The sequence below is a fragment of the Oryzias melastigma genome, linkage group LG16 (assembly GCF_002922805.2).
Source record: "Oryzias melastigma strain HK-1 linkage group LG16, ASM292280v2, whole genome shotgun sequence".
NCBI classification, from domain to species: Eukaryota; Metazoa; Chordata; class Actinopteri; order Beloniformes; family Adrianichthyidae; genus Oryzias; species Oryzias melastigma.
Genome location: NC_050527.1, coordinates 1,309,499 through 1,336,695, shown reverse-complemented (window position 1 = coordinate 1,336,695; position 27,197 = coordinate 1,309,499). Strand labels below are relative to the sequence as shown.

The 27,197-nt window shown below is 36.8% G+C and overlaps 2 protein-coding genes across 4 annotated transcripts; one reads left to right on the top strand and one right to left on the bottom strand.

The window, feature by feature from the left end:
• Positions 1 to 1,503: 1,503 nt before the first annotated feature.
• LOC112143570 (upstream stimulatory factor 2) lies at positions 1,504 to 18,918 on the bottom strand. Of its 2 annotated transcripts, XM_024267633.2 has the most exons (11): positions 18,541 to 18,918; positions 18,004 to 18,044; positions 17,678 to 17,784; positions 14,920 to 15,039; positions 12,108 to 12,261; positions 9,000 to 9,087; positions 7,162 to 7,200; positions 4,846 to 4,904; positions 4,474 to 4,568; positions 4,271 to 4,399; positions 1,504 to 3,454 (listed from the first exon to the last, which is right to left on the bottom strand). In XM_024267633.2, exons 1-11 carry the CDS (start codon positions 18,573 to 18,575, stop codon positions 3,365 to 3,367), a joined length of 957 nt encoding a protein of 318 aa, XP_024123401.1. In that variant the 5' UTR covers positions 18,576 to 18,918; the 3' UTR covers positions 1,504 to 3,364. The 2 variants fall into 2 exon arrangements, with proteins under 2 accessions (XP_024123401.1, XP_024123402.1); XM_024267634.2 differs by lacking the exon at positions 7,162 to 7,200 and having other exon boundaries at positions 18,541 to 18,917.
• A 1,556-nt stretch (positions 18,919 to 20,474) lies between these two features.
• On the top strand, positions 20,475 to 26,006 carry etfb (electron transfer flavoprotein subunit beta). 2 transcript variants are annotated; one of them, XM_024268356.1, is made up of 7 exons: positions 20,475 to 20,634; positions 22,968 to 23,126; positions 23,315 to 23,473; positions 23,565 to 23,627; positions 24,146 to 24,304; positions 24,406 to 24,621; positions 25,435 to 26,006. In XM_024268356.1, the coding sequence occupies exons 1-6, from the start codon at positions 20,581 to 20,583 to the stop codon at positions 24,574 to 24,576; spliced, it is 765 nt and encodes a 254-aa protein (XP_024124124.1). In that variant the 5' UTR covers positions 20,475 to 20,580; the 3' UTR covers positions 24,577 to 24,621; positions 25,435 to 26,006. The 2 variants fall into 2 exon arrangements, with proteins under 2 accessions (XP_024124124.1, XP_024124123.1); XM_024268355.1 differs by having other exon boundaries at positions 25,430 to 26,006.
• The last annotated feature ends 1,191 nt before the right edge of the window (positions 26,007 to 27,197 follow it).

Here is a 27,197-nt window from a genome sequence, read left to right as displayed (position 1 = left end):
GAAACATGGTCCATAAATCAATCATCAAAGGATATAACTAACTTTGTGGCAATACGATATAGTAAAATAATATACCTAAATGAGACTCAGTAGATTTATTTTACTATAACTTACAACAAGTGCCATCACAGCACACAACACACACGTGATGGCAGCAAAAAAGGATCAAATCATCATTACAGTCCAATGTGTGGAAACACTTTGAATCATGTGACCATACTGTGTGGTATAATATCCTAATAATGGTCAATTTGTATTATTTGGATGTGGAAAAATAAAAGAGGGCAGAACTTTTCTGAAACTAAAATGTGAATGGATTTGCCATTATTATTGTTTACTTGTTTGTACACATTTAATTTACACTTGATTATCTTAAAGAAATACAAGGAATCTGGAAAACTTCACCTGAACTGTTCACTACCAGGTATTTATCTCTGTGTTACACTAGTGGAATTTTTGGCTATATCCTTTACCACTGTTTAAGAAACCTTAAAATTAACTTTTTGAAAAGAAAATATAAATATATATATATATATATATATATATATATATATATATATATATATATATATATATATGATGTAGTTTTTAGATCTCAAAGATCCATGCACTCGTGTTCTTGTTGCATTTTTGTCATGATGGGGGACATACATTAATGAGCTTTTATTTTTTAAATATATCTATTATTGAAAATTTTTTTCAAATCGTGATAATTGGAAGCTGATTAAAAAATGCTGTTCAGAAACGCTCTCCATTGTGACACAGACACTGTAGTGGGTGGGCCAAAGTCTCCTTGATCCGCTCTATTCCGATGCATCCACTGACTAGCAGACCTAGATCTATAGAACTGGATAGCTCCAACATCACTCATCATTTTTGTTGCACTTGTAATGTCAGCGTGAGATAGTGAGGAGCTGTAAGCTAGCTGAGGAGAGTGTAAACAAAGGGATGATGGGATATCAGCGGAGGCTTACTTCCGAACCAACTGTCCCATCCATAGATAGATCGATAGAAATACTTTAATTATCCCGAAGGAAATTGTTGGGTCTGCTGATCCCACAGACAAAAGATAAAAAGCTAAAAATGTTAAAACTGACTTAAAGGGGAATTTCTAATAAACTGGTATTCTTTTAAAAAATAGATAAAAAGATGATTAAAGTGGGACTTTAACCTCATTTCCAAATATAAACATTAACATATGAACTTAAATCCTGTCCTAAAAGACAGACAGCTTTCTATAGTGTCGTTTACACGGCACAATCTGAATCTTCAGAAAGTTTAAATCAATCAAGAACGTTTTTTCAATCATCAAATGATTGTAGTTTGAGAAGAAAACTATATATTTTTCTTAAAATATGAATTCTTTGTAAGATTATTTTTCTTCTCTCAATGCCAGATTTTTTCTGAAAAATTTGCCAAAGGGGTAAGAATTTTTGACTTATTTCCAAGAGGTCTGTTTTCGCAGCGCATAACCCGAAGAAGAACAAAGACCAACAAGCAAAGTCGACCATCATCCTTATTTAGTGAGTTTTATTTTTCACCATTTTCTTTAGAAAAGATGTCTCTAACCTGAGAACAGTGAGGCTGCTACACAGAGAAGCTTCTTCTTCTTCTTCTCTGCCATTTCAAAAGGAAAAGCAAGAAAACAAGAATTAGCCATGAGTGACCCTTCATTTATGTACATTTTGACTTCCAAAGCATTTTCATATACAGTTCTTTACATTCTCTGCTCCCCTTTAACAGAGGTTTAAAAAAATCTACTGCACCATTATCATTCAACTTTGGCAAAGAGCCTCGATTGATAGACCACAGATTATTCCTATAGAGTTTGAATCCAGAAGAACAGCACTTTGAAAGTGTCAGCTTAGAGAGATATGAAAAGGTGGTGGTTGTGCCGGGGTTCTTTTGCGTTGCTGGATCCTGAGCTGCTGATACAAAAGGAAAAAACAGATTTTTTTTTCGTCACGCTGCCCAGAGCGTAAGAAAAACACAAACTCATCAACAATGTCAACATTGACTTTTGCTGTTTTGCCCAATTATAGTTTTCATAAAAGGAGGAGGAGAAAAAAAAACATGAGATCATCCCCACGTGTCCCACTTCTCAACTCTTTTTGGTGGGGAAGGAGTTGTGCTCAGATAAAAAGTGCAACACCGCCTTTTCTGTGAGCTCCTCTTCCACAGCGAGTCTCTGAGCGCCGCTCTCCAGGGTGCCCCCCCACCACCACCACCGCCGCCGCTGCCACGGTGCACCGAGCTCCATTTGAAGAGATGTGATACCAAAATAGAGCAAACAGCTTGAAATGAAGCATGTGGGGATTATCATTACTGCAGAAATCACACACGAACAAAAGATGGAAATAAACCCCAGCGTACCTAAATATGGCGAAAGTTGACATTACTCTCTAATAAGCAAAGTGCAGAGTAAGACGGTGTCCTCTGTAATTAAAGAGCATCTCAGTGACTTATTTTTTTGAGTTTTCAATCAAGGCAATGCCCATCAATTCAAGTATACCACTGTCTGTGTTTTCAAATCATGCTTCAGGATTGCACACACACCTTATGGTAATTATTATGTCAACGGGCCAGCATGGAGTTAATGAGTTATTGATTGTTGACTCCCAGAGATAATCTGCTTTAACATTCTGTAACATCTGTATTAAAAACATGAAAAGTGGTATTTACACAAAGCGGCGTGAACAGCTCCTCCTCCTGTCTTTGGGTGTAGGTAAGCTATGTGTGTCACAATATTTTCCATCTCTAGAATCATAATTTGCATACTTTGATGTTTCCTCACTTAAAATTCCGCAGAATTCTCTGAGGTGCGAGAGATTTGATGTAACTGGTCTCCATCAAGGCTTCTGTGAGCGAGCAGGCTAATAAATTAAATGAGCTAAAAACAACATATTAATACAGAACTCAAAAAAAACAGAATAAAAGCAATAAACTAGGGCAAAATGGAGAGAAACACAAACCGACGGGAAACCAACTTGGATGGCGAGCATCTCAGTCCAAGAGTGAGGCTACATAAATACAAACATGGGGAAGTTCAGCACAGGTTCTGTTTCTTATCTAGTGCTGGCGAAGCACTCTGATGGAGGTGAGTGGACATCTTTTCTTGGAGCACATTTCTACTGAGTTGCAACGGGTGGTTATCTGGATAGGTCTGGAACAGTCAAGTGCAGCCACAAATGGCTGGTGAGGAGTTCGTGACCTTGGAACCCAGGGAAGGAGGCAATCAGCAGAAAGAAAGTGAGTCTCCACGAGTCTTTTTTTTTTTTTTTTCTTTTTTCAATCATCTCGCCTGCTTTTCCACAGTTACATGTTAGAGTGGTGGTGATCCTCGGTCTTCCTTTCTCCGCCTCGTTTACTGCGGCGGAGTCTCTCCGACCATCTCGATGCCGTGTTGCTGGAGCTGCGCTCGGAGCAAAGCGTTTTCGTTCTTCAGTTCTTCAATCTTCATAACAGAACAAAAAAAAAACAATAAAAAGTCTCGTCATCAACAGTTTAAATCACGAACAAACTTCCTCGTTTGAAGTTTCATCCTTTCATTCAGAGCTGTCCAAGATCTGGAGCAGGAAAATAATTCATGAACGGCGGCCCCGCCCACAAGCGGCTGGATTATCAAATCTTGATGTATGTCATCTCTTCTTTATTTCCCTTAGGTGAGCTCCAGCTTCAACTGCCAGTCCAAAGAGGGACTGGAGAAGGGATGTTAGGCTTTGAGCATCAGGATGACAATATATTGTGAGTGCCTTTCAAGCTCGGGATTCAAGAGGGAGTTGCTGCGGCCTCACAGCTCAGACATTTCAAAAGCATGCGAAAGTGCATTAGCATGCACTTAGTTCTTACACAACCCCCCTGTGTGCACAACTCCCAAAGTCTCTCAAAGCGCTAATTTCCAGTTACACTTTTCATTAGAAAAGTGTTAACTCTTTGATTCTCTTCTGTCAGGCTGTTTTGATTACCTATGACTTAATGGATTCGAGGCCGCTCGTTCATGAGAAATGAAGATGCATATGGGCCGTGTGACTGTTGAGGAGCGCCGCGCAGCATACCAATGCTTTCAATGCAGCAACAATCTTCACAGCCACATATGCAGGCGGCTGTGGCTGCCACATTACACGCTGATTTATTTATCTGCAACACCCAAACACCTCAAGGGAAGGTTTTGCATTATCATTCATAGACCTTATTTACACATGATGGGCATTATGGGAGTCGCTGAAACTTCGCTTGAAGCCACGTTGGTAGCAAAGAGTGATATTAATACCTGCTGCCTGCACAACTCATTGTCCATTTGTATCCTCTCCACTTCCTTCAGACTCTCCTGGAGTCGCTGGTTGCTTTGCCTGAGCTCCCGGATGTAGTCGCAGGCTTTCGACAAGATGCCTCCTTTACTCTGAAAGGACATGCGCTTGATCACGCAAAATTTCAAAAGAAAGATGTGGAAAAAGGAGCTAAAAGACTGCTTACTGCTCCAGTCTTGGTGCTGTCCATACTGCAGTCTGGGATAATCTTTGAAAGAGTGACAATCCAGTTGTTAATCTTGTCTCTTCTTCGCCTTTCAACTGAAAAAAAAATATTTTTCGATATTATAAATAATAAATCCATATTTATGTTTGTATTGACAGAGATGAGTTTTATTAATTTTACTGTCTGACATAGACAGCTCAACAGTGACCTCTAGTGGCCATTTCAAGTACAAGCTGTGCCAAAAAACAGCCTTTTTTGACAGGATTTGGTTCTTTTCTTTAACAAAGACAATTCCCCCTCCCTTATAAACCATGCTGAATTGTATTCACTGTCTGAAGAAATCAAAAGCCACAATCATCCCTAATTACCCACCTTCATTATGTTGTGCTCTTCTCCTTTCATCTCTCGGCGTTCGAGGTCCATCCATTTTCCTGAAGATAAATAGGAAATAAAACACTTTTTCATATGCCACAGTATCTCCCATCTCTGAGCAAAGCAGGCAATTGGGCACAAGTCCAAAACAATCTACCAAATTCAAATAATCCTGGGCCTATTAAAAGAAACATTCTTCACTGTTATCTGTCATTTTGGCGGCTTTTGTAATTGGCTTTAAAACAAGCCGCGGACATTGTGTGAGGCTTTTAGCTGAGGAACTTTTATGACTGTATGAAATGAGAATGTGCCGTTGGGATTTTGGCCTCAAGAGTCTTAACTGGAATAATAGTGGCGGGGTTACCTCCCTCTGGCTATCCTCTCTGCAGGCACTACTTTATTATGTTGTAAAGACGAAGAGCCATAAAAAAACACATATTGACTATTGACATCTATTCCTAATAGCAACATTGTCTCTCATCTTGTGTTCTACTAATTGAGTTATCCAGTGATGACTGGGAGTGTCATCCAGCCGCTCACCGTGACACAAACTCACATGCTATAAAACACCCAACTAAAGGAGACATAATTCTGTGGATCTCTGGGGATATTTCATTTGACAAAATAACTCTACAAAATCTAAACTTCTGCTTCCGATTCATCTAAACAAATATGTCAAAGTCAAGGCCCTAAATATATCCAGCCCTCCGGATCATTTTATTTTATTCTTAATAGTCCCATGTAATTTTCTAATTTGTATAATTTTGACAAAATATATTTTTATGGAGAGTAAAATATATAAGTTAATTAAGGTTTAAATTGATTTATTCTAGAATAATATTTCTGCCTTTGTATTATTCATAAATATGTTAAAAGTTACGATATTAAAATTTTCAAAATTGGCATTCTGCTAGCTTTTTGAAATTTGTTTTGCTTTTTTTGTGGCTTTTTTTGTTCGTTCTTTTTAGGCTGTTTTGGAGTTTAGCTAATATTTTAGCTGCATGCTAACTGTTTTGGCTAATTTAGGCTTTTTCTCAGTTTTTTTTCTTAGTTTTTTTTTTTTAGGATATTTTGAAGTGTAACTATTTTTTCAGCTAACTGTTTTGGCTAACCTAAGTTTTTTTTTTTTTTATTAGTTTTTTAGGCTAATTTGGCATTTAGCTAGTATTTTAGCAGGTTATTAACTTCAGTGTTTTTAGCTATCAATTTCAGCATCTTCAGCTTTCAGCACTAGCATCTTCAGCGGCCAAATTCAGCAGGTAATGCTTTATATCTAGTTCATAATTAAGTTAAAAAGTTACAGTTTTTAAGTTTTTAAAATTTAGTTTTTGAGTGTTCAATAAATGTTTATCTTGTTCGCCCCGCGACCAAAGGTGTGTTTTGGATTTTGATCCCTTGTGCAATTGAGTTTGACACCCCTGATCTTAAACACCTTCTTACAATACGGCAAATGTATTTCTCCATCAACAGAATTCATTTAAAATATTCAGTTAAGCCAAATTACTCTCCTCTCTGTATCTCGAGATATCTTAATGGGATTTTCAGAGCAAAATGAGTGCCAACTGTCCTCTTTAAAAACAGGAGGAACTGTCTAAAAAGCTCCCAGCGCGGGCCCAAAGGAATGTTCCTTTCCTCGCAGGTCATTGAAGTGTTCCTGCTGCTACAGAAATTCGGAGAATTAGCAGAGAACAGAACTGCTGCCGAAGCACTTAACGAGTGCGGTTTGGAATAACTGAGTTTGTATTGTCTATTATTGATCGGTGAAAGAGAGATGCCATTTTTACCCCCTTTAGCCTCCCTTCTAGTCCCTCCATTATCCTAACAGACTGACAGCACCACAGTAGAACGGACTCCAGGAAGAATCGACATTAGCTGCTGATCAGTCATTATTGCATCAACTTTTCTAGCATAATTGCAGTTGAAAAATGTCCAACAAAAAGTTCAAAACTGGGCTAAAAGGATACAGAAGTTTCCTACGACAAAGGACACATTAAAGTGATACTGTACGAAGAGCGGAGCGAGTCACTCGCTTCCATGGAAGACAATGACCTAATTTCTAAGTCCTAAAGGAAAATATATTTGGCACAGGCATAACTAACAACAATGAATCAAGGTCGGCCGTGAACAAACGCTACATCTGTGTCTCACACATCAAGAACTGGGAATATATCCAGGGAATTATGGGTAGGGAGGGGGTAGAGAGAACAGGGGGTACAGAGGATGGTGAGCTGCTTCTCTTCTTTTAATCTTATTTGATTAGTTCATTTTCAATCTAAAAAAAAAGGAGTGTGGGAGAAATGTGAAAACTGTCCTCACCAGTTTAAACCTTCCTGCTGCAGCAGCTCGTTTTCATCTCTGTGAATGGCAGATAGAGTGAGGAGTTTCCATTCACTTTGTTCACATGTGTGGGTTAACATTGCTGAACGCACCCCTGACCTTCACCATTAGCAAAAACTGTTCATTCCATGAGGAAGGAAAGAGAGCTCAGCATTTACACAGATGCTATTTGAGGAGACAAAAAGTAAAATGTGTGTATTTTTGAAGAAAAGGAAAAACACTGAAATTAAAATTAACCTTTAAAGACCCACTCCTATGATTTTTTTTATCTATTTTTAAAAGCATTCCCAGTGGTCTTTTAATTGTGATTTTGCTGTTTTAGGTCAAAAATAATAATAAAGTGTTGTTTTCTTGGGCATAGCTTCTGCAGAGCACCAGAAGTTAATTAGAAATTCTTCTGAGTTGTAGGCATGACTGTTAGAGCAACTCCGCCTCCTCTTCCCCTCCATGTTACTGAGAGCTTAGGGCTTAGCAGGGCCTGCCCAGCAGGTTTTCTATGTCACAAGTAATTTGCCATCTTCTCCTGATTCACAATTTGAAAAGAAACACTTCATATATAATGTTGCCCCGATTATTAGCGTTTCTTTATTTGCAATTTCACGTAATCACAGATTTTTTTTCAGTCATGTGACTCCTCCGGTTTGTCATGAAAACTCAGAAACTCAGGACGCTCGTTTGCGTCTGAGGGTGCTGCGGGAATTTCCCAGGAGGGGCTGGACTGTCGGCAACACACAAAGACAGATGGTCCTACCAGTTCCTGAACTGCTACCAGCTGAATAGTGAGCGCCTGCATGGAGAAATGGCATCAGCTGACTCAGAAGCAGCTTGAAAATATCCTGATAATCATGGAGGATAACTATCATCCAGAGGGGCTTCTCCATATTTGCAGATTCTGTGTATTTGCAGATGTCTCTGGTATATAATCCTGGTGAAAAACGCCTGTTTCAGATTGGAGCGCTGCAAAGTGATTATATAGTGCTTTTCTTTTTTTTTTTCCATCATCAGATACCCAAGACCACACCCCCGCAGACACATTTTTAAACAGAACTTGTTAAAAAAATGCAAAAACGCTATTCTCATCAGAGTGGGTCTTTAAGTTATAAAAACTAGAATAGAGTCTGTCAGTAAATAGGACGCTGATTTAGTCATTAATGGTAGGGTTGCTCTTTTTTTGTTTTTATTTGGTCTCAGTTGCACCAAAATGTTTTTTTTAACCATAGCTAACAAAAAAATAAAGGATATTATGTAAACCGACAGCTCTTTTTTTTTTTTAAATTGACATATGTAAGTATAATCTAGATACTTTTGAAATAAAATATCAAAAGAAATTTCTATTTCAACCAAAAATGAAATGTGGATTTACTGTAAACTCCTCACTGAAACAACCTTAGAGGCTTCTTCCTATTTTCTTAAACCTTTCCTGGTACTTAAGTTGTTCTTTGTTTTCTAAATATATATCATAAGCAGTACCATAGTAGGCAACTACATTGGAAAAACTTCCTTTCTCACACAATCTTTACGACTTCATGTGAAAACGGAAGAGCCTGACAAAGAGCTCTTTTAGCTGGATTTACTGATACTTTTAGATCTGAATACAAGTGTTGGAGAGAGAGAAAGATTTTTACCCCCCAGACAGACTAGGAAAAAAACAACAACAGAAAAAGTTAGAATGCAGGAGTAAACATTAATAAATGACATTGTAAAGTGAAATCCTTTTGGTGTGATTTTAAACAAAGGACAGACTGAAAGTGATGATGTGTTTAGAAGAGGATGCAGCTGTTGTTGTTTTTTTTTTAAGAGGCGACCGGGGTACTTACGCGGGGTACGGCTGTGTGCGTGGGGCGATGGTTCGCGGTGTTCCCGTCTGGATGACATCAGGGGGCGTCATCATCACGTAAAACTGACCTGTGGGTGTCACGGGTGTCATTGGGTTAGCCATGTGGAACAAAACGGTTGGAAAGTTTTGGGTCCAGTGTTGATGTTCTTTGATTTACTTTAACTTTTCAACCGTTAACACGATAATTCCAACAGATTCTGAAGGAGAAAAGCGAGCTGTATGCTGAAGATTTGAGGAGCTGGACTGTTCGGCCTGAAACTTTGAGCTACTTTTACTCAAAAAGCAAACTGAGGTGCATCAACTGATGTGGCCTTCAGGGAGGTGTGCGTGTCTGTCATATGATACAAACGGACACAATGCTGAGTTAGTGAAACGGTGGTGGTGGGGGGGCATGGATGTGACGCATTCGCCTGACAAAGCGCATCATCAGTCGGTTATGGATCCAAATAACTACATGTTTGTGTACATTTCCCTTCAGTGTGAACACGTTTCTATATGACCAAAACAAGCCTGTTCATTGATCCTAGATAGATGCAATAAACAACATACACATCATAGCATCACTGAGGTTGTGTCTCAACTTTTGGCTGAGCTTCTGGCGATCGTGAGCTCAATCTAAAAAATGAAAGTCGATATTTCATCAAATGTTGGAATCTGAGCTTGTTCAGACTGAGCCGACATGAAAGTAAAAGACAGAAACTTCGGATCATCAAATATTAATCTCACAGTAAATCCTGAGCCGGCCCTACACCTTGACAAACTCTCACTGACCTGAAGTGATCAGGCTAAAAAAAACAAACAAACAAAGTCAGTCAAGCAGCCATCTTCATACGAGTGGAATAAAATGATAATTCTGTGGAAGAAATGAACCATAAAGGCTGGTTTAGGGAAAGAGATGACTCCAAGTTAAATAAATAAACCTTTTTTTAAGCTACATTAGCTAAAATGTCCTTTTAAAAAGAAATCCTGGTTACCAGAGATGACCTACTATTCCAAACTGATTGTAATAACTGTTGTATTTTACTGTGAGAGGTCAAAATCCCTTTAAAAAATTGGACAAAATCTCCAACGTAGTAAATTGGTGCAAACTGTCAGATAATTCCCATTGCTCCATATTTCTCTTTAACTGACATTTTTTCATATTTTACTTTTGATTAAATATCCTACGTGTTATATATACAATATATACAAAATATTTTCATTCATTCACAAACGTTTTAAGCTAATTTAGTATTCTAGCAATAAAACAGTTGCAAAGTTCACCATAAGAAAAAAAAACAACCAAAAAATAAACATTTGTCTTTGTTTTACCTTTAAAACAGTTTATGTTTTTAACTAGTGGTGTAAAGGATCACAGATAATTCGGCCCACACGTGTACCACAGATCTCCCAGTGAAGACCAGCAGCTGTCCCACAGCCACTTCTCCTGCAACAGGGACGTGCCATCAAGAGAAGGCAGTATGGCAAGCCAAAAAGATCAAAAATCGCCAGGAAAAGCGGGCATGGCCGTGCCTCACCTGCACGTACTGCGGATAATAATAATTATTTGAAATACTTAAATGTTCCCAAAGTTAGTTTCAATAATACAATTACTAAAAAAATAAATAAATAATAATTTTAACATTTTCATATGAGATTTAATTTGGACATTGGGGGTGGGGGGAAGGGAAAAATTGCAAATACTGCATTCTTTTCTCTCAGTTTTTGTAGATTTGGTCTCCAGACATGTAAATGTAATCAGAAACTACATGTTTTTTTCATTTTTGTTTATGGTCAAAGGTGTGTGTGTGTATAATTATTCTTTGAAGTACTTTATACATGCTTTTTCCCAAATATAAGTTTTAAAGCTTTTTAAAAAAGTAATTTTAGGGTTCTATCTTCTTGTTTTTTTTACTTTTTACTGATCCGAAAAATGATCCGATCCGTGACCCTAAAACCGTGACACGATCGGAGCCATGAGTTTTGAGATCCGTTACACCCCTATTTATAACTAAACATTATGAAATCTTCTTTGTTTCAAGCCTTTTCCCAACAATAAAACTTAAATAAAAAATGTAGTCAAATACTGAATTTCATTTATTTTTATAAGAGTGAAATAAAGAGTTATGTAATTCATAAAGAGAATTAGTATTTTCTTCTAAAAACTAACAAACAGAAGAGGAAAAGCAAAACAATAGGTGTCATTTTTCCATAAATATCTACAATTTCAAGTTATTATTGTATTTCAAAAATCACAAAAAGTTTTTTAATAGTTTTTGGTCTGTTGGTCTATTTACAGTTTGAAAGAAAGTTAGAGTTAAAAAGTCCCATGCAGGTGACCATTTGTTTTTGTTTTCCTCAATTCCAACCCCTGATGCTGAGATTATTATAATAATTGCTATTTTTAACTACTATTCTTCTCCGACTATTCATTCTATTATGAAAAGCACTCTGAGGTGCTTTGTAGCAGGAAAAGTGACACATAAATAAAGTTGATTTAGAGCATCAAGCAGGGAGTCTTTTGGGCTTGGATTTGAACTCACAACCTGCAAGTCTTAGGGTGGACACTCTACCACAAGGCCACTGATTTGGTAAGAGAAGTGGTTGGGCTCAGTAACGTCTGCCTTGTTTGGTGTGACTACTTTGGGGAAGTGGATACTTGTTGTCAGGTTAACCACACAATAGCAAACCACCAAAGCCAAGGACAACAACCGACATCAAATGATTTCCTCATCGGCCTCAACAGGAAAACCTCCACCGAAACACGTGGCTTATGAAGGAAGCCAAACAACAACATATGACCAAAGGGCTGAAGAACAGAAGAGCATGTGACTTGGATAAACAATATTTCACCCTTTTCAATAAGATCTGGAAACTGAGCATCATTTTCTGACTGAATCGATTCACATATCAAGAGGAACTGAAATAGAAAAACTGTATTATTATGTGTTCATTCCAATAAAAATCTAAATATCTAACACTGTAACAAGAATAGACAAACTATTTTTTGAACAGCTGTATGATCAAAAGGTGCACTAACACCCTCCAGTTGGTCACAATTAATGTCCTAATAAACGCTGTACTTAAAGCAGAGGGCAGAGAGACTCACCCCCTGCTTGTGTGAGCGTGGGGTCTGTGGTGGCCTGCACAGACACGGCGCCGTCGCTCACCGCAGTCGCAGGGAAGTAAGCGAAGCGGGTCTCGCCTCCCACCGCCTCTCCTGCTGGGCTTCCTCCATTGCTGAAAGGGTTTTGGATCACAGCCTGGTTCAGATAAGAAAGAACGAGGGGAGAGGCTTGAGCACGCAGCAATGGAGCAATCACAGCGGGAACGCCAACACTTCATTCCCCGTCAGACTCGATACTGCTTTCCTCGCTCGACCCCCAAGCAAGACGAGGCGCAATTTCCCAGCAGGAATAAAGAGAAAGGAAAAAAGGTAGCAGAGATCTTGTTAGTGGGGAAAAACAGCAACACAATCAGTCGACAGCAAATTAAAACAATTTCAGCAAACCCTGTCACGAAAAAGGTGCTTCAGATCTGGAGAGAAACATGTTTCATCTCCACAGAAATCTCAAACTCCATCTCAATCTTCCCTTGTTTTAGTCAGTCATAATCAGGCTGGTATTGTGCACAGATGCACACTTTACAGTCATTTAGCACAAAACTGTCGCAGCCACTTTCACTAGAAAAGGAAACGAGTCCATGTAGTTTTCCACAAACTGTTAACACACACGAATGTGTAGTCCTACCTGTATTTTTATTTTTAAAAATCTAAATAATGAATCCTATATTTAATTTTCATGTGTTCAGATCGGATCAATGGAAAAGGTGGAATACTCACTGTTACAGTTATAAGGACTTAAAGTCAAGCTTTGAAAAGAAAATGTGTTTTTGATGTTTTTAACATGTTCTTCCAGCATTTTCCTGATGATGAAAATGATTAAAAACATTAGGAAAATTAGGCTTAAATTGAGTTTCTGTGTATTTCTTTACTCAAATTGATCTGAATCAGGAGCAGACCAAAAAATTTAGTTTGAAAAAGAGCTTATTTGTGATGTACAAAATACACCAGGAGAGCTACAAGCTCCTTACTCTGATTAGGCAACAGCCACAAATACAACTGTCACTGGGCGATAGAGAGGCAGCGGATTACATGTCACGGACCATTTTCACCTAAAATTGTTGGGGTGGTCATTAATGTAGATGGCGACCGTCAGAATGGCTATGTTTTTAGACACCCCTGGGCAGCTGGTGGTATTTGATAATTACACATCGTCCAGTCAGAGTTGCGGCCAGACCTGCAATCCGGCTGCCACTGACCTGTGGTCACCCAGCTGTCCCCACATTTCGTCCGTCACTGGACAGCGACCATGTGACCTAAAATGGCCACTGACTGATGTCAACTTTTAAAGAAAAATCTTCGCGTTGCCGCAAAATTTTAACCTTTTCTCAAAGCCTCCAGAGCTACTGCAGGCCATGTAAAAATGCGACTACATTACATTACGATTACAAATGCCGCCCCGCGGCCACCTGCTGAATTTGCTGAAAAACTTGCATTTAGATCGGAGCGCTGTGGCATTTTGGGATATGTGATCATAGTTTTAAACAGAGAGTTTTCTGCGACGGGGAGGCAAAGGGCTCCATGCCAAAGGTCCCACCCACAACTCAGAGGAAAATTTCTAATGAACTACTGCCCCTTTGCAGAAACTATGTCCTAGAAAACAGCCATTTTTGGGGGGGATTTTGGCTTGAAATTACAAAATCGTAACAGTTTAAAATAGATCAAAAGATGATCGGAGTGGAACTTTAAAGATCTTTTTTACTAGTTTTCCTTCATAAAAACAAACTAGCAAAGAAAGCATAAACTTTTGGAACAGCTGTAATTATTTTCAGCAGAAAAGAATCATTTGTCTGCATGAGGGAATTATTGCACCAAAATATCAAAACAAAGATAGTGTTCCAAAACCAATCTGACAGAATAAGTTAGTATTCTTTTATTGTCAATTCTGAGTGACAGAGAGAAAGACAAGAGTCGATTAAAAAGGAAAACTGTAACAAAATGTAATTGAGATATTGAGGAAGTCGCTACTCTTACAAGTGAGGGGATGACTGTGAGGGGATTACTCTGGTAACTAAACAGAGGAACCAACATCTTACTGGTAGTGAAGACATAATGTTTAGACTTTTCTAGTTGAACTCCTAAAGTCTTAACAGCTTCAATCAACACTTACATCTCTAAAATAATGTTCCAAATTGGACTTAAAACACCTCATAAGTATGTTTTGTTTGCTTAAAACTATTTATTAAAGAAAAAATGTAAGGGGGGGCAGATGTTAAAGGACTTTGATCAAATATTTTAAACTCTTTTACTGTAACTTGTAGATTAAAGAACAGTTCAGTTCAGAAAATTAAGAGTTAAAGTTCTTACCTAATTTTAAAAAAAGAAAAAAAATCTGTCAGTGCGGTAAAAAAAAGGTCCTACCAAGAATTCTTATTTAAAGAAAAGAATTCTTCTAGTCACTAAGACATGTTTTATTAAAGTAATATTATTTTGCTATTAAAAACCTTTATTAATAGGATTATTTTTATTAAAATACAGAAAATAAAACTTTTTTTACTTTTTTTAGATTCAGTTTTTTCACTGTATGATGTTTCTCGATAGGCAATATAGCAGAAGACATGAAAAAGATCATGCTCTACTACTTAAAAAAAAGATAAGATATTTTTTAATAAAATACTTAACAGTGTTTTTAGTATTCTCCAATTTGAGGAACTATAAAAAAGGACAAAACTAATTAATTTCTTTGAGAAAACTGTTGGAAATAAATTCTAAAATGTCATCTTATTCACATAAATGCATTGCAGTTATTTTATATAAAAATGCTATATCATCAGTGGGCTCCTTTTTTTGATTTATTTACCTGAGCCACAGCCTGAGGAGCCCCGGTAAAAGCTGCTGTCGAGACGACGCTCACTGCTCCTCCAGCATCTTCTCTTCCATCCAGGTGCTGGTCAGTCACTTGGACAACACGATACGTAACCTGCAGAGAAAAAATAGTCAATAACTGACATTAAAACGCTTAGAGAAACACACAATATTAGCATCAAATCAGATTGACAAATTGCTTTGAAAGGATGCGCTGTGCACAGATCCGGACTTACCTGACTTGTAGATTTGTTAATCATATCTGCTGTTTTAGTTCCACCAAGTATCCAAATGACCCTAACAACAACGGTGCACCGCTTTTACCATCTCACTCAATATGCTTACGCTTCAGAATGTGCCTGATTTAATTTTGAAACCCAGTAGAGAAAATGAGCTTGTTTGTTCCGATAATCTACATTTGTATCCCTCTTATCATGTGACGCACCTCCTGACTGACATGTGACAGCAGTTGCATGCCAATCCCTGACCAGACTGGAATCACATGATTGTTCACGCTAGAGCTGTTTACACCAAATGAGCCACATGGATCACTGAGTTAATTACCAGCAGAGGAAATAACCCAGAGATGTAAGAAGGAATCAGAATGTTGCAGGACATGAATCCATTGATGACTGAGACAGCGCAGATGTGGGACTATAAAGTGAAAATCAAATCCATACTTCCGGACACTTTGGGGACTACAGCTCTGTTAACTTTAGAGAACAGGAAAAATCAAGTAAATAAATCAAAAAGAAAACTCAACCTTTAACAGATAATTTTACTTAGAAAGAACAGTGATCTCTAAGCAACTTTTTCCAGTCTGTAAAACAAATATCTAATCCCCCTCAGAACTGATTTTAAAGTATGTTTCCACATAATACTATGAAGTTAGTCAACAACATTTATCCATATATTAAAAAGATCATTATGAAATGCCAGTAATATTTCTGCACACACTCTTTAGAAATGTATGTGACATTTAAAGGTATTCATAAAGATCTGCTCCAATTGATGTTTTTTTAAAGCCTTCACAGTATTTTCTTTGTAATTATGTTTAGGTTGTTTTTAGCCTAAATCAAAATAATGGTCGTTTTAAAGGACATAAATCTCGTTTCCACTGAGAGGTCCAGTAAGGTCCAGTAAGGAGTAGTAAGGTCCAATCCAGTCCATTCTGGAGCGAGTTTCCATTCAGTTAAGCCTCGCTCCCACTGAGTTTTTTTTTTCACTGTTTGATAAAACTGTTTGATCGTAAAGATGAAAAAGCTAAATAACAATACTGTATGTTTCTGTATAATTTCCAAATCTTGTGAATGGCTCACTACCTTTTACAAATATTTATTTCCACCAATTAAAACCCACTCTATTGAAAAGTGAGTTTTTTGTGTGTTTTAACATATTCTTGAAGCTTTTTTTATAATGAATGACATATACAAAAAAATTCAGATTAAAAGACATTTCTGGTCTTTATTCAAATTGTGGTGAATCAGGAGCAGATTGTGAGGGTTCTGGGGTTTAGTTTGGTTTTAAAGTGATGTTTTTGGCCATGTTTCAGCTGTGCTCTGTCAGTTACTTCAGGTTCATGTTGATAATCATCCACAGCTGTTTTCATTTCTGTTAATTGTCCTCAGACTACATGGGTTTCTGGTTTTTAGGTCATATGCTTAGTCATTTTTTGGTTCTCCATTGGTTTTGGTCATGTTTCAGTTTATTTATTGAATTGTTTTAGTTTCTGCCACCAAAGCCTGGGCTCCAGTTTTTGACACAGAAAAAAAAAATACAAATTGAAAAAGTTTGTAGTTGTTATGTAGAAACTACAATCGACAGGCCACAAGCTCCCTGCTCTGCTCCATTGTGACGCATCCACAAACAGATTCATTAATGTCTTGATTTTTCTTGTCTGCATTTTTCATCTGGCTCAAAACTGTACAGCTGGATAGCCTTCAATAATAAATGCTTTTATTTACTTTTTTGCATCGCTAATGTTAGCTTGGGGTTGTGAGGGGCAATCACTCTTTTGTTTTTATCTTACTAATTATGATAATAAGCTATTGTCACAATTTTATCTGAAAATCTCCCGATTTTAAGAATGAAACCTATTTATAAAACCAAATTTAGCAATAAACATATTTATTTCTTTGAATTGTTAAAAATCAGTATTTACCATAGACATAAAACAAGGTATTTACACACAATTTCAGTCAATACCAACAAAAACCAATTAAAACCCATAATCTATTTCATCTTTACAGGGTGATGCAGTGATGCAGTGTTCCTTTTATTTTATTTACTGTTGCAACCCCGTGTTTTTTTTTGTTTGTTTTGGGTGGGTGATGGACAGTTTCTTGGTTAATCTACACTGTTTGTCATGTAAGTATTCTGAATAAAGTTTAAAATTAAAAAAGAGAGATTGTAAATATAGGGATGATGGGGTAAAAAGTGCAAACAGTCATGCACACACTTCAGAGGTGAATTTCTGATGAACTCCAGCAAAAACTATGTTTTTGAAAACAACTTTTTTTTTTTTTCAAAAAAGAGAAAAATAACGTAAACTTAATAAAATACCACTAGGAATGCTTTTACAAAAGATCAATTGTTGATTTGGAGTTGGGCTTTAAAGTGACAGGACTAAGCTGCAAAAAAAGAAGTGATTTTTTTGTTTGTTTGTTTGTTTTGTTATTGGCTTCTGTCATATTTTTTCCGAAATGATAGCTACAACAACAATAGAGTCATCCATTAACACACAGACTTCTTACCTGGCCGCTCTCAGTGCGAAACTGATACTGAATGTTATGGTCACCAAATGCTGCCGCCTGCTGAACACTGGCTATGGCTACAGCCGCCTGCTCTTCCCCTGTTCCGTCTCACGTAGAAAAGTAAAAAGAAAACAAAAGCCAAGTTGTTAATTTATGTGATACATGAACGCACGGATACACGACAGTAAAAGATAAAACAGTGGATGTTACAGAGCGACAAGTGTCAACTTTACTATTAAAATACTCTGTGTTTATCGTTAGCAGCACTTGTCAACCTGTTTAAGCTCTTATTATTATCTTTTAAACAAAAATGAACATATTCTTACCTTCACTAGCTTGCACAACTTCTTCTTCTTGCTTTTCTTGGCTGTAAGTTAAATACACAAATATGTAATTTTCATAATCGATGCAACAACCATAAATTAATATTTTAAATTATATAAATGTGTCATTACTTTATCAGCCAAATATACTTAAATTTCTTCCATTCAATATGTCAACCTTAATAATAAATTTAATAAACTCAAAAAATGTGAACCCGGCTCATCGGGTTACCTTGAAATACTCTTAATACAATTATATGTGTTTTATTAAGCTAGCTTCGGCTATCTTTGCTGTTATTACCTGATTATTATCGTGTTTTTCACGTTAGCGGATTAGCTGTTATACGTTTATCTAGTCCACTAAGCTGCTTGAAAACGTCAATCACTTTTCTTTCTCTTTGAAGTGAAGTCCACACATTAAACTCTTTTTTTCAAACTGTTTTTAGGTCAGGCCTTAGTTAGCAACGTAAACTAGCTTTGTGAAGTAGCATCCTAAAGCTAGCTTGTCTCAGTTAGCCATTTTGGCCGAGTCTCGGTTACCTTGCGGTGTCCAGACTCTGTTCAAGCATATCCATCAGGGTGAGAATAAAAAGTGATATTCGGTGACACAGGCGGAGATGGAAGTGCTGATCACGGGAACAAACACTCGGGTCATGTGAGAGAGACAGCCCAGGACACGTGAGGTATGTCTCGGTGGCGAAGTTAAAATGGAGGCCGCTGCTGCCGCTGGCTGCTCAGAGGTGACTCACTGTTCGGTGGTGACAGCAGGCAGCTCGTTCACAGCAGCGGTTTATCTGTGCGGCGCCTCGACGCAGCGACACGGCGACAACACGGCAGCGGAAAAGACTGTAAAACATGTTTATACTTCACAATTTCCTCAAGTCCTCGTATTACAAAAAATGTAAATAAAGACTCCACAACTGTATTTCCTGTGTCGATTTTCACGTCATAATTCCTACAGAAATTATTCCAAGTTTAAGAGCGAATATTGTTTTTGTTTTTATATTTGAAAACATATCATACGCAAAAATATATATATTAGTGCAAATTAGATTAACTAAAAACTTTTTTAAAATAAAACTTGCACTAATTATATATAACTACTGTTTCTTACAACTTAAAGACAAGTATGATACAAATAATGTTTTTCTTTATAGTGGCAATATAAATGCATCTAAATGCATAGCGTTAAAGTATTTGTACACCTAACAGTAGGGCTATCAACATTTGATTAATTTAATATTCGATTCTATTAGTCTTTACTTTATATTATATGGAGTCGGAGTGTAGTAAAGTTGAATAAAGTTGTGAGCGTCCAGCACCAAAAAATGCACTTTCTTATATTTGAGTCAGAGAGACCGAAACTTTATCTTTTGTGAAACATAGTAATAATAATATCATCTTAATTGTCTTTAGTTTTATTAAAGCTAATGATAGTCAAGATGTGTGCTTTAAATCCACTTTGAGTATGATCCGATTAGTCGACTAATTGAAAAAAATAATCAGTGATTGGTCGACTATTACAATAATTTTTTGTGGCAGCCCTACCTGACAGTAAACACAACTATTTAAATGACAGATCAACTAACTATTTCTATGTAGATATTATTTTATATAAATTTACTATGTTACGATGCTCCTTTATCATATTTTTTATTGTATTTACACTATTTGTCAACATTTTTATTTTATTTTTACTGTTTCATTTGTTCTGCTGACCTTTTGCCCATATCTCCAATGTGATCCTTATAGATCCTGAAAAAGGATCCTGATTTCAATTGGTCTTTATCTGGTTCTAAAGTTCAGTCAAAAAAACAACTAAAGACTAATTTACCCAAATTATGATCCTAATCCGTTTGAATTATATGCCCGAATCAAATAATAAATACATTCAATAATAACAACTTCACATAAGTCTCTATTTTTTCTTCTTCACTTCAGCACCTTTGTATTTACTTCTAGCAGCATCTTCAACAAGGAGTAACACAGAATTTCTTGTCTTATTACATATATTTGATAACAATAATAGTAATAATATAGCCATGCACTGTCAGTCATGATGTCACGCTTGAGTCATAAATCTTTATTAGTATTATTATTATTGATATTTTTACCAAAACTCCCATCTAGCTAGAATCTATGAACTTTGCCCTACATAACACGGAACCTTTCTTCGTTGGCATTTGTTTGAGACCGAGATGCGAAGAGCACCATTTTATTCAGAAATATTTCGACCTTATTATTTATGAGCTTACTATTTTGTCGGTATTATTATTTTTAATTTATATTTTTAACGGTTAAAATTTAAAAATAATCTGAATCTGTATTTTCATCATTAAATCTTAAACTCCTGTACGATTAGCTGAATTTAACAATGACGTTCATCACTTCTCGACCAATCAGCGCTCAGAGTGATGACCATTTCTGGCTTCCTATTGGCTGGTACGATAGGCGGTCCCATCACTGTCTTCCCGTGGACTTACCGTAAAATAGTTCCGTGCTGACTGTACCCTTAAGGTGAAGGTCCATTGCGGTGACTTACCATTAGCTGTCTGTGAATTTTAGTTGTTTTTTGCTGCGATGTCTGGACGTGTTCTAGTTGGAGTGAAGCGTGTCATTGACTACGCAGTCAAGGTAATATTATTCGACTTTTTTGATTAAATATTTGTGTTTTGTAATTGTTATTCTCCCACTTTCCTGCATCTGCTGTGCTAGCTAATGTTAGCCTGGCAATGCCTATATGTTTTTGAACGTTTAGTGTGTGGCGTCCAGCTAAAGTCATGCAGACTACACAACGTGGCTGGTACTTATCGATCATTTTTGTGCACCTTAGTAATGGGTCCTGCAGCTCACCTAAAACCCCACCAGACTGGTGGTTTAGGTTGTGTAACATGTTGGGTGAAAACAGTGTTGTCTCAGTCTTTTAGCTTGATTTTATTTGAAGGAAGCCTGTGAGATGAAAAGTTAATAATCAAAGTGACATTTCTTAGCGAATAAATAGCCAAATGCCATAACTGTCCTTAAATTTCAAAATTATCAACTGACTCCTGAAGTTCATGTATGAGCTGGAACACTCCTGTCTCAGCTGGCCTCAGCAGGATCTCCATGTTCAAGTGCATCTGCTGGTACACTGCAGGTTAGCAAGTAAATAACTAAAAAAAATAGGGGTGTTACGGGTTATTTTAACAACAACTTGATTCATATTATATTCAAACTTCCACCAGTGTGACTCAGAGATAAATACCTGGTACTTTTACAGATTCATGTTATTTATTGCAAGATAATGAAGTGTAAATTAAATGTATGTATAAACAAGAATCAATGGAAAATCCATTCACATTTTAGTTTAATTAAGTGCAGCCCGCAGTTTTTTTCCCGCATAAAAATATGGTAACACTTCATAATAAGATTCCTTAACAAGCTTTATAAGCACATTAGCAAACATTATTAATGTGTGTACAGGGTGTTTGTAAGACATTTATCAGCACAATAAGTCGAATAAGGTTTATTAACATATTTAGTTGGATTGATTAACATCTAAAGATAGGCCATTTTCAACAAAGGCCATGTTAATAAACTCCTTACAAGCTTAATAAATATATTAAATATATTTGTAAACATTATATTGAGCGTTTTGCAGCACCTCATCTAGTGTTACCAAAAATATTACACATACACTAATATTAGGACAATATGCCACACTGTATGATTTGGACTTTAATGACTCATTTTTTGCTGTCCATCACATTTGTGTTGTCCGCTTGGATGGCACTTGGTCATTTTTACATTATTCAAATTAAACTTATTGTGCCTCAATCCAAATGGTATTGTCCTATATTCATAAAATTTATTTATTTGTTTATTTTATAAAGGTTTAGGTCAATTCGATTAGCACCTTGCCTGAGACAGATCAATCTGATTGGATCGTAGGAATATAAATGGATTTATTGCAGTGATGTCAAACTAAATCGCACAGAATCCAAAATCCAAAACACATCTTAATCCACAGGCCGAACAAGAAAAGCATTTATTGAAGACACTAAAACGTAATTTTTGAAACTTTAAAAATGTAACTTTTTAACACATTTATGAATAAAAACAGGCAGGAATTATTGTTCCAGAATAAGTGAACTTAAACCTTAAATAACTTTCAGTATTTTACTCTCCATAAAAATATATTTTGTCAAAATTATACAAGTTAGAAATAAGTGCAAGATAATATTGGACCACTAGTAGCAATAAAATAAAATAATCTGGAGGGCCGGATATAATTACCCAGAGGGCCGGATCCGGCCCCCGGGCCTTGATTTTGACACGTGATTTATTGATTAAGTCAGTTAATTGTTACAGCCTCACTGAAATAAGGCTGTAACAGAATTTCTCCTATAGCCACAGACACCATATGTTAATTATAATCAATGTTTTTGTTGTAAACTAATTCATAATTTATAAGTCATAATATCTAATTAAAAATAAGGATTACATCTCACTACTGGTTATTTCTCCTAGTTTGGTCAAAATCTTTATAACTCACTCCTAAACTACATACATCCATTTATTTTCCAGAGAAGAGAAAACATTTTAACTGCAGAAAAGTTTCTCTTTCTATTTAAAAAAAAATAGTTACAGTAAATTGAATAGAAAATGTTAATTTTATGAGTTCTCTGTGCTATTTATTAATTTAGTTTTTTAAAAAACGTTGAAAACAAACATTTATCTCATAGATAAAAATAAAAAAATAAGGACTTAACAGATTAAGTCCAAACTACAATACTTTTAAAAGCTGTGCTCAAATGAGTCACTAGAAATCCATTGCTGTTCTTTGCTATTCTTATGTTGCAGGTGTGATAATAACAGAGCTTCCAACATGTGTGTTTGTTTGAAAATGTTACAGTAGTAAATGAAATTTTGCGCCCTGAGATTCATCAAGCTGATGATTCCCATCCTTCCACCTTGTTTCTTCACAGATCCGTGTAAAGCCAGACAACAGCGGCGTGGTGACGGATGGCGTGAAACATTCGATGAACCCCTTCTGTGAGATTGCAGTGGAGGAGGCCGTCAAGCTGAAGGAGAAGAAACTTATTAAGGAGGTTGTGGCTGTCAGCTGTGGCCCACAGCAGTCACAGGTGGGAGGATTAAATACAGATTTTCTGCCCGTTTTGAATTTTGCATAGACAACTCCAAATAGCTTGGTCTGTTTATTTTTCACGAAGTCCTTTGTCTGGTTCAACCTTTACCTCCCCTCTATTTATTTAAATTGGATCTCTTCTATTCACATGTTGAACAAGATTTTTTCTGTGTTCTGTTGACACAGGAAACCATCCGCACTGCTCTGGCTATGGGAGCCGACCGCGGCATTCACGTGGAAGTGACCGGGAAAGACTACGACACTCTTGGACCTCTGCAGGTCTCAAAGATCCTCGCTGCTTTGGCCAAAAAGGAAGAAGCTCAACTCGTCATTCTTGGCAAACAGGTCATTGGAAAAAGAAGTTTTAAATTTGTAGATAATGTGTATAAATTCTTCTTTAGGCGTTTATTTTTAATGAAACTTGTTCTTCTTTTAGGCCATCGACGATGACTGCAATCAGACCGGCCAGATGACAGCAGCCTTACTGGACTGGCCTCAGGTTAGGGTCAATTTTAGAATTTGGCAACATTTTGTCTACATTCGAACATATTTTGCAGCCTATTATTGTCCCTCCTCCCCAGTTGTTGCTTTTTTCATCCTGAAATGCTGTGCACTCTATTTCTCATTAGTATTTTGATTTAATACAGTTGAAACCAGAAAATATTTTCTGTCGATAAAACTTTTTCTTTGTCATTTTATTGTATTAAACTCAAAATAAAAATATAGAAATATTTTGCTGACCTTTTAAAGTGTTTTTGATATTCTTAAATAGTTCTCTTGTATATTTTCTTTGTTTCTAAGCCTCACATCATGTCAGGTTACATCACTGTAGTTTGGCAGTGTTGATATTGGATGTGCTGACCCCCCCCTGCTTTATCAGTGAGAACCTGTTCCAGTCAGCGAGAGCTACAGTGATCCTGCTCAGATCAACACAGCCGGTCAAAGGCTGTCTGGAGACATGGAGCAGCGTGCATGTCTGCCAGCTGGATCTGAATTCTTTTTTTCTTTATTTTTCAGGGTACATTTGCTTCAGAAGTGTCGCTGGAAAACGATAAAGTCAAAGTGGTCCGAGAAATTGACGGTGGACTGGAAACCATTAAAATTAGCACACCGGCAGTTCTGACTGCAGATCTCCGACTAAACACCCCCAGATATGCCACCCTGCCTAATATCATGGTAACTCAGACTAAAATAAAACACATCGAGAATATTTTAGTCAATCAAAACACATTTTAAACTTTTATTCTGGCTTAATAGAAGATTTTTTTGTTTTTCAGAAAGCCAAAAAGAAGAAGATTGCTAACGTGAAGCCAGCAGATTTAGGAGTGGACCTCACATCGCGGTTGGAGGTGTTGAGGGTGGATGAACCCCCACAGAGACAAGCAGGGATGAAAGTGGAGACCGTAGATGATCTGGTCGTCAAACTGAAGGATGCTGGGAAAGTATAGAGGCGTGACGGGAAAATGCTAGGAGCGCACAACCCAGCAGAGCAGGTGAGCTCCTGCATGTCTACATGTAGAGTTCGGTTAGTTTTACTTCATTTAGTCACATTCACCATTTTTAACATTAGTGTGTTTTTTTAAATGAAGTTGAAAAAGTTAAACATTTGTAACTACCATATTTTCTGGATTATAAGTCGCACCGGAGTACAAGTTGTAGGAGCAAAAAACATCTAATCAAAAAGAAGAAAACTATATAAGTCGCACTTTTATATTCCTCATGACAAAAAAATAAAAACAAGAATATTAATACTTCGATGCAAATGAGGAAACTATCAAAATTTAAGGGGAAAACAATCTGTCCTAGATGACACTTCTTCTTCTGGCACTGTCAGAAGAAAATGCAACGCTCTCTAGTGGTTGTTAGCAGAAGCAACCACTAAAGGGCAACCGGATGCTAGTGAGAAAAAATGAATATATGAGCCTCTTTATGTTTAAAAAAAATATCACAAATAAGCCGCACCTCTGACTAAAATATGAAAAAAAACAGCTACTTGTACTCCAGAAAATACGATAATTTTCTATAATTTTGGATTAAAAGGGGGAAAAAAAGGCAAAACAAATTAAAGTTTTTCCGTATAATATCAATTTTAGATACATTTTTAGTAATATGTACTGCACTGACCTTGTACTGTATCTAAAAATATATTATTAAAGAAAGCAGTGGATCAAGACTTGTATTAAAATGTTTAATACAAAACGTTTATTGCAGTATTCTCTGTTTTACTTTTAGTTTCAAGACATAAGACAAATAAAGGATGTGTTTTACTTCAATCAGCCTCATTCCTGTCTTTTTTTGCAGGGCAGAAGACTGAACTAAACTTCCCAACATCCTCAGGACGAGCTCTTGTATCAGTCTAATCTCTGTTCGGCTGTTGCTCCTGTTCCTTCATGGTGGTATCGACAGGAGAAAAGTATTGAGATTCACTGTTGAGCCCTGAAACATCCCCCTAAAAGAACATTTCTATGATGTAAAATCTTCTGTCATAATTTTAGTAGCTTTTTACAATAAATGAAAGCCAGTAACCATGTTCTGAAAGTGCTGCTGATTGTCCTGAACTGTACTCTAACTCCATTTAAATAATTTAGCTCACAATCATCTCAATCTTTTTGTGTAGTCACACATTAGAAAGTGTAAATGATATTTGTAAATACAAACCAGAGCAGATAGTTAATAATATGGTTAAGCATTATATCATCTACAGTTAACTTGTACAGATAATGAATGGACTTCAGGATTGGTTTGACAGTGTTTCTCAGTCTCACTTGGGAGGAGATGACCATACATTTTAAATTTTACCATAAGCGCCTCATTTCTGTGTTGATTGTACAGAACACTGCAAAAACAATAAAGCAGCCGCTCTTTTTCACAGCTACAACTGTCCTTTGTTTTTGTTTTGTTACATTTGAAAAAATCTGAGGATTTAGGTTTAGCAACATCATTACATTCCTATTGAACAAAATAAAATGTAAGCACGAGAAAAATCTTTTAAATTGAACAGAAGAAAACTTTGTCCCATCTTTACAAATTTGGATTTTGTCTAATATTTCTGGTGCAGGGCTGCACGGTGGCGCAGTGGTTAGCGCTCTTGCCTCACAGCGAGAAGGCCCCGGTTCGAATCCCGGCTGGGACCTTTCTGTGTGGAGTTTGCATGTTCTTCCCGTGCATGCGTGGGTTTTCACCGGGGACTCCGGCTTCCTCCCACCGTCCAAAAACATGCTTCATAGGTTAATTGGTGACTCTAAAATTGCCCCTAGGTGTGAATGTGAGAGTGGATGAATGTGTGATTGAGGCCCTGCGACGGAGTGGCGACCTGTCCGGGGTGTACCCCGCCTTCGCCCTTCAGTAGCCGGGATAGGCTCCGGCACCCCCGCGACCCCGAAAGGGAAGAAGCGGTCAAGAATATGGATGGATGGATGGATTTCTGGTGCATTTTTAAAATCACTGATCAGATGCCAAAAATAAAAAAAGTTAAATGTAATTGCATGTGATATCTTTTTATCCAGTAGAAATAATCAGTTTTTTTTACACTTGGTTTCTCCAGATTTTTGGAGCTGAACAAACTAAAGACAAAATGATTATTCTATTATATTCTCTGGCAAAGTGGTTGTGGAATAATTCACCATCCTGACGTTCAATCTGCATTAGAGTCTTATTGCCACATGGGGGCGCAAAACATCAGTTCTTTCCAAATACCAGAGGCAGTAGATATTCAATGCAAGTCCTGAAATCAATATTACCTCACTGAAGACTGCAGTAAGAGCATGTAATTGTTTTACATTTTATGAAATAATTTTAAAGTATGAAAGTTATTTATTTTCTTCATACTTTAATCACAATTTCTGATATGTTTTATATTTATACTTTACTATTTGAGTTGTCTAGAATATTGATTACAAATCATAAATACATTTATTAGCAACAGACCATTGAAATTTCGTAGCTGTAATTTATTTGAGTTTTCCTCAAAATGTATTTACAAGTGTTTGTTTACTTCAGTAATTTTGCTGCAGGTATAGAAAAAAAACATGAAACTTAGTTACTTAAATTAGCTAAATTATTTGGTTAA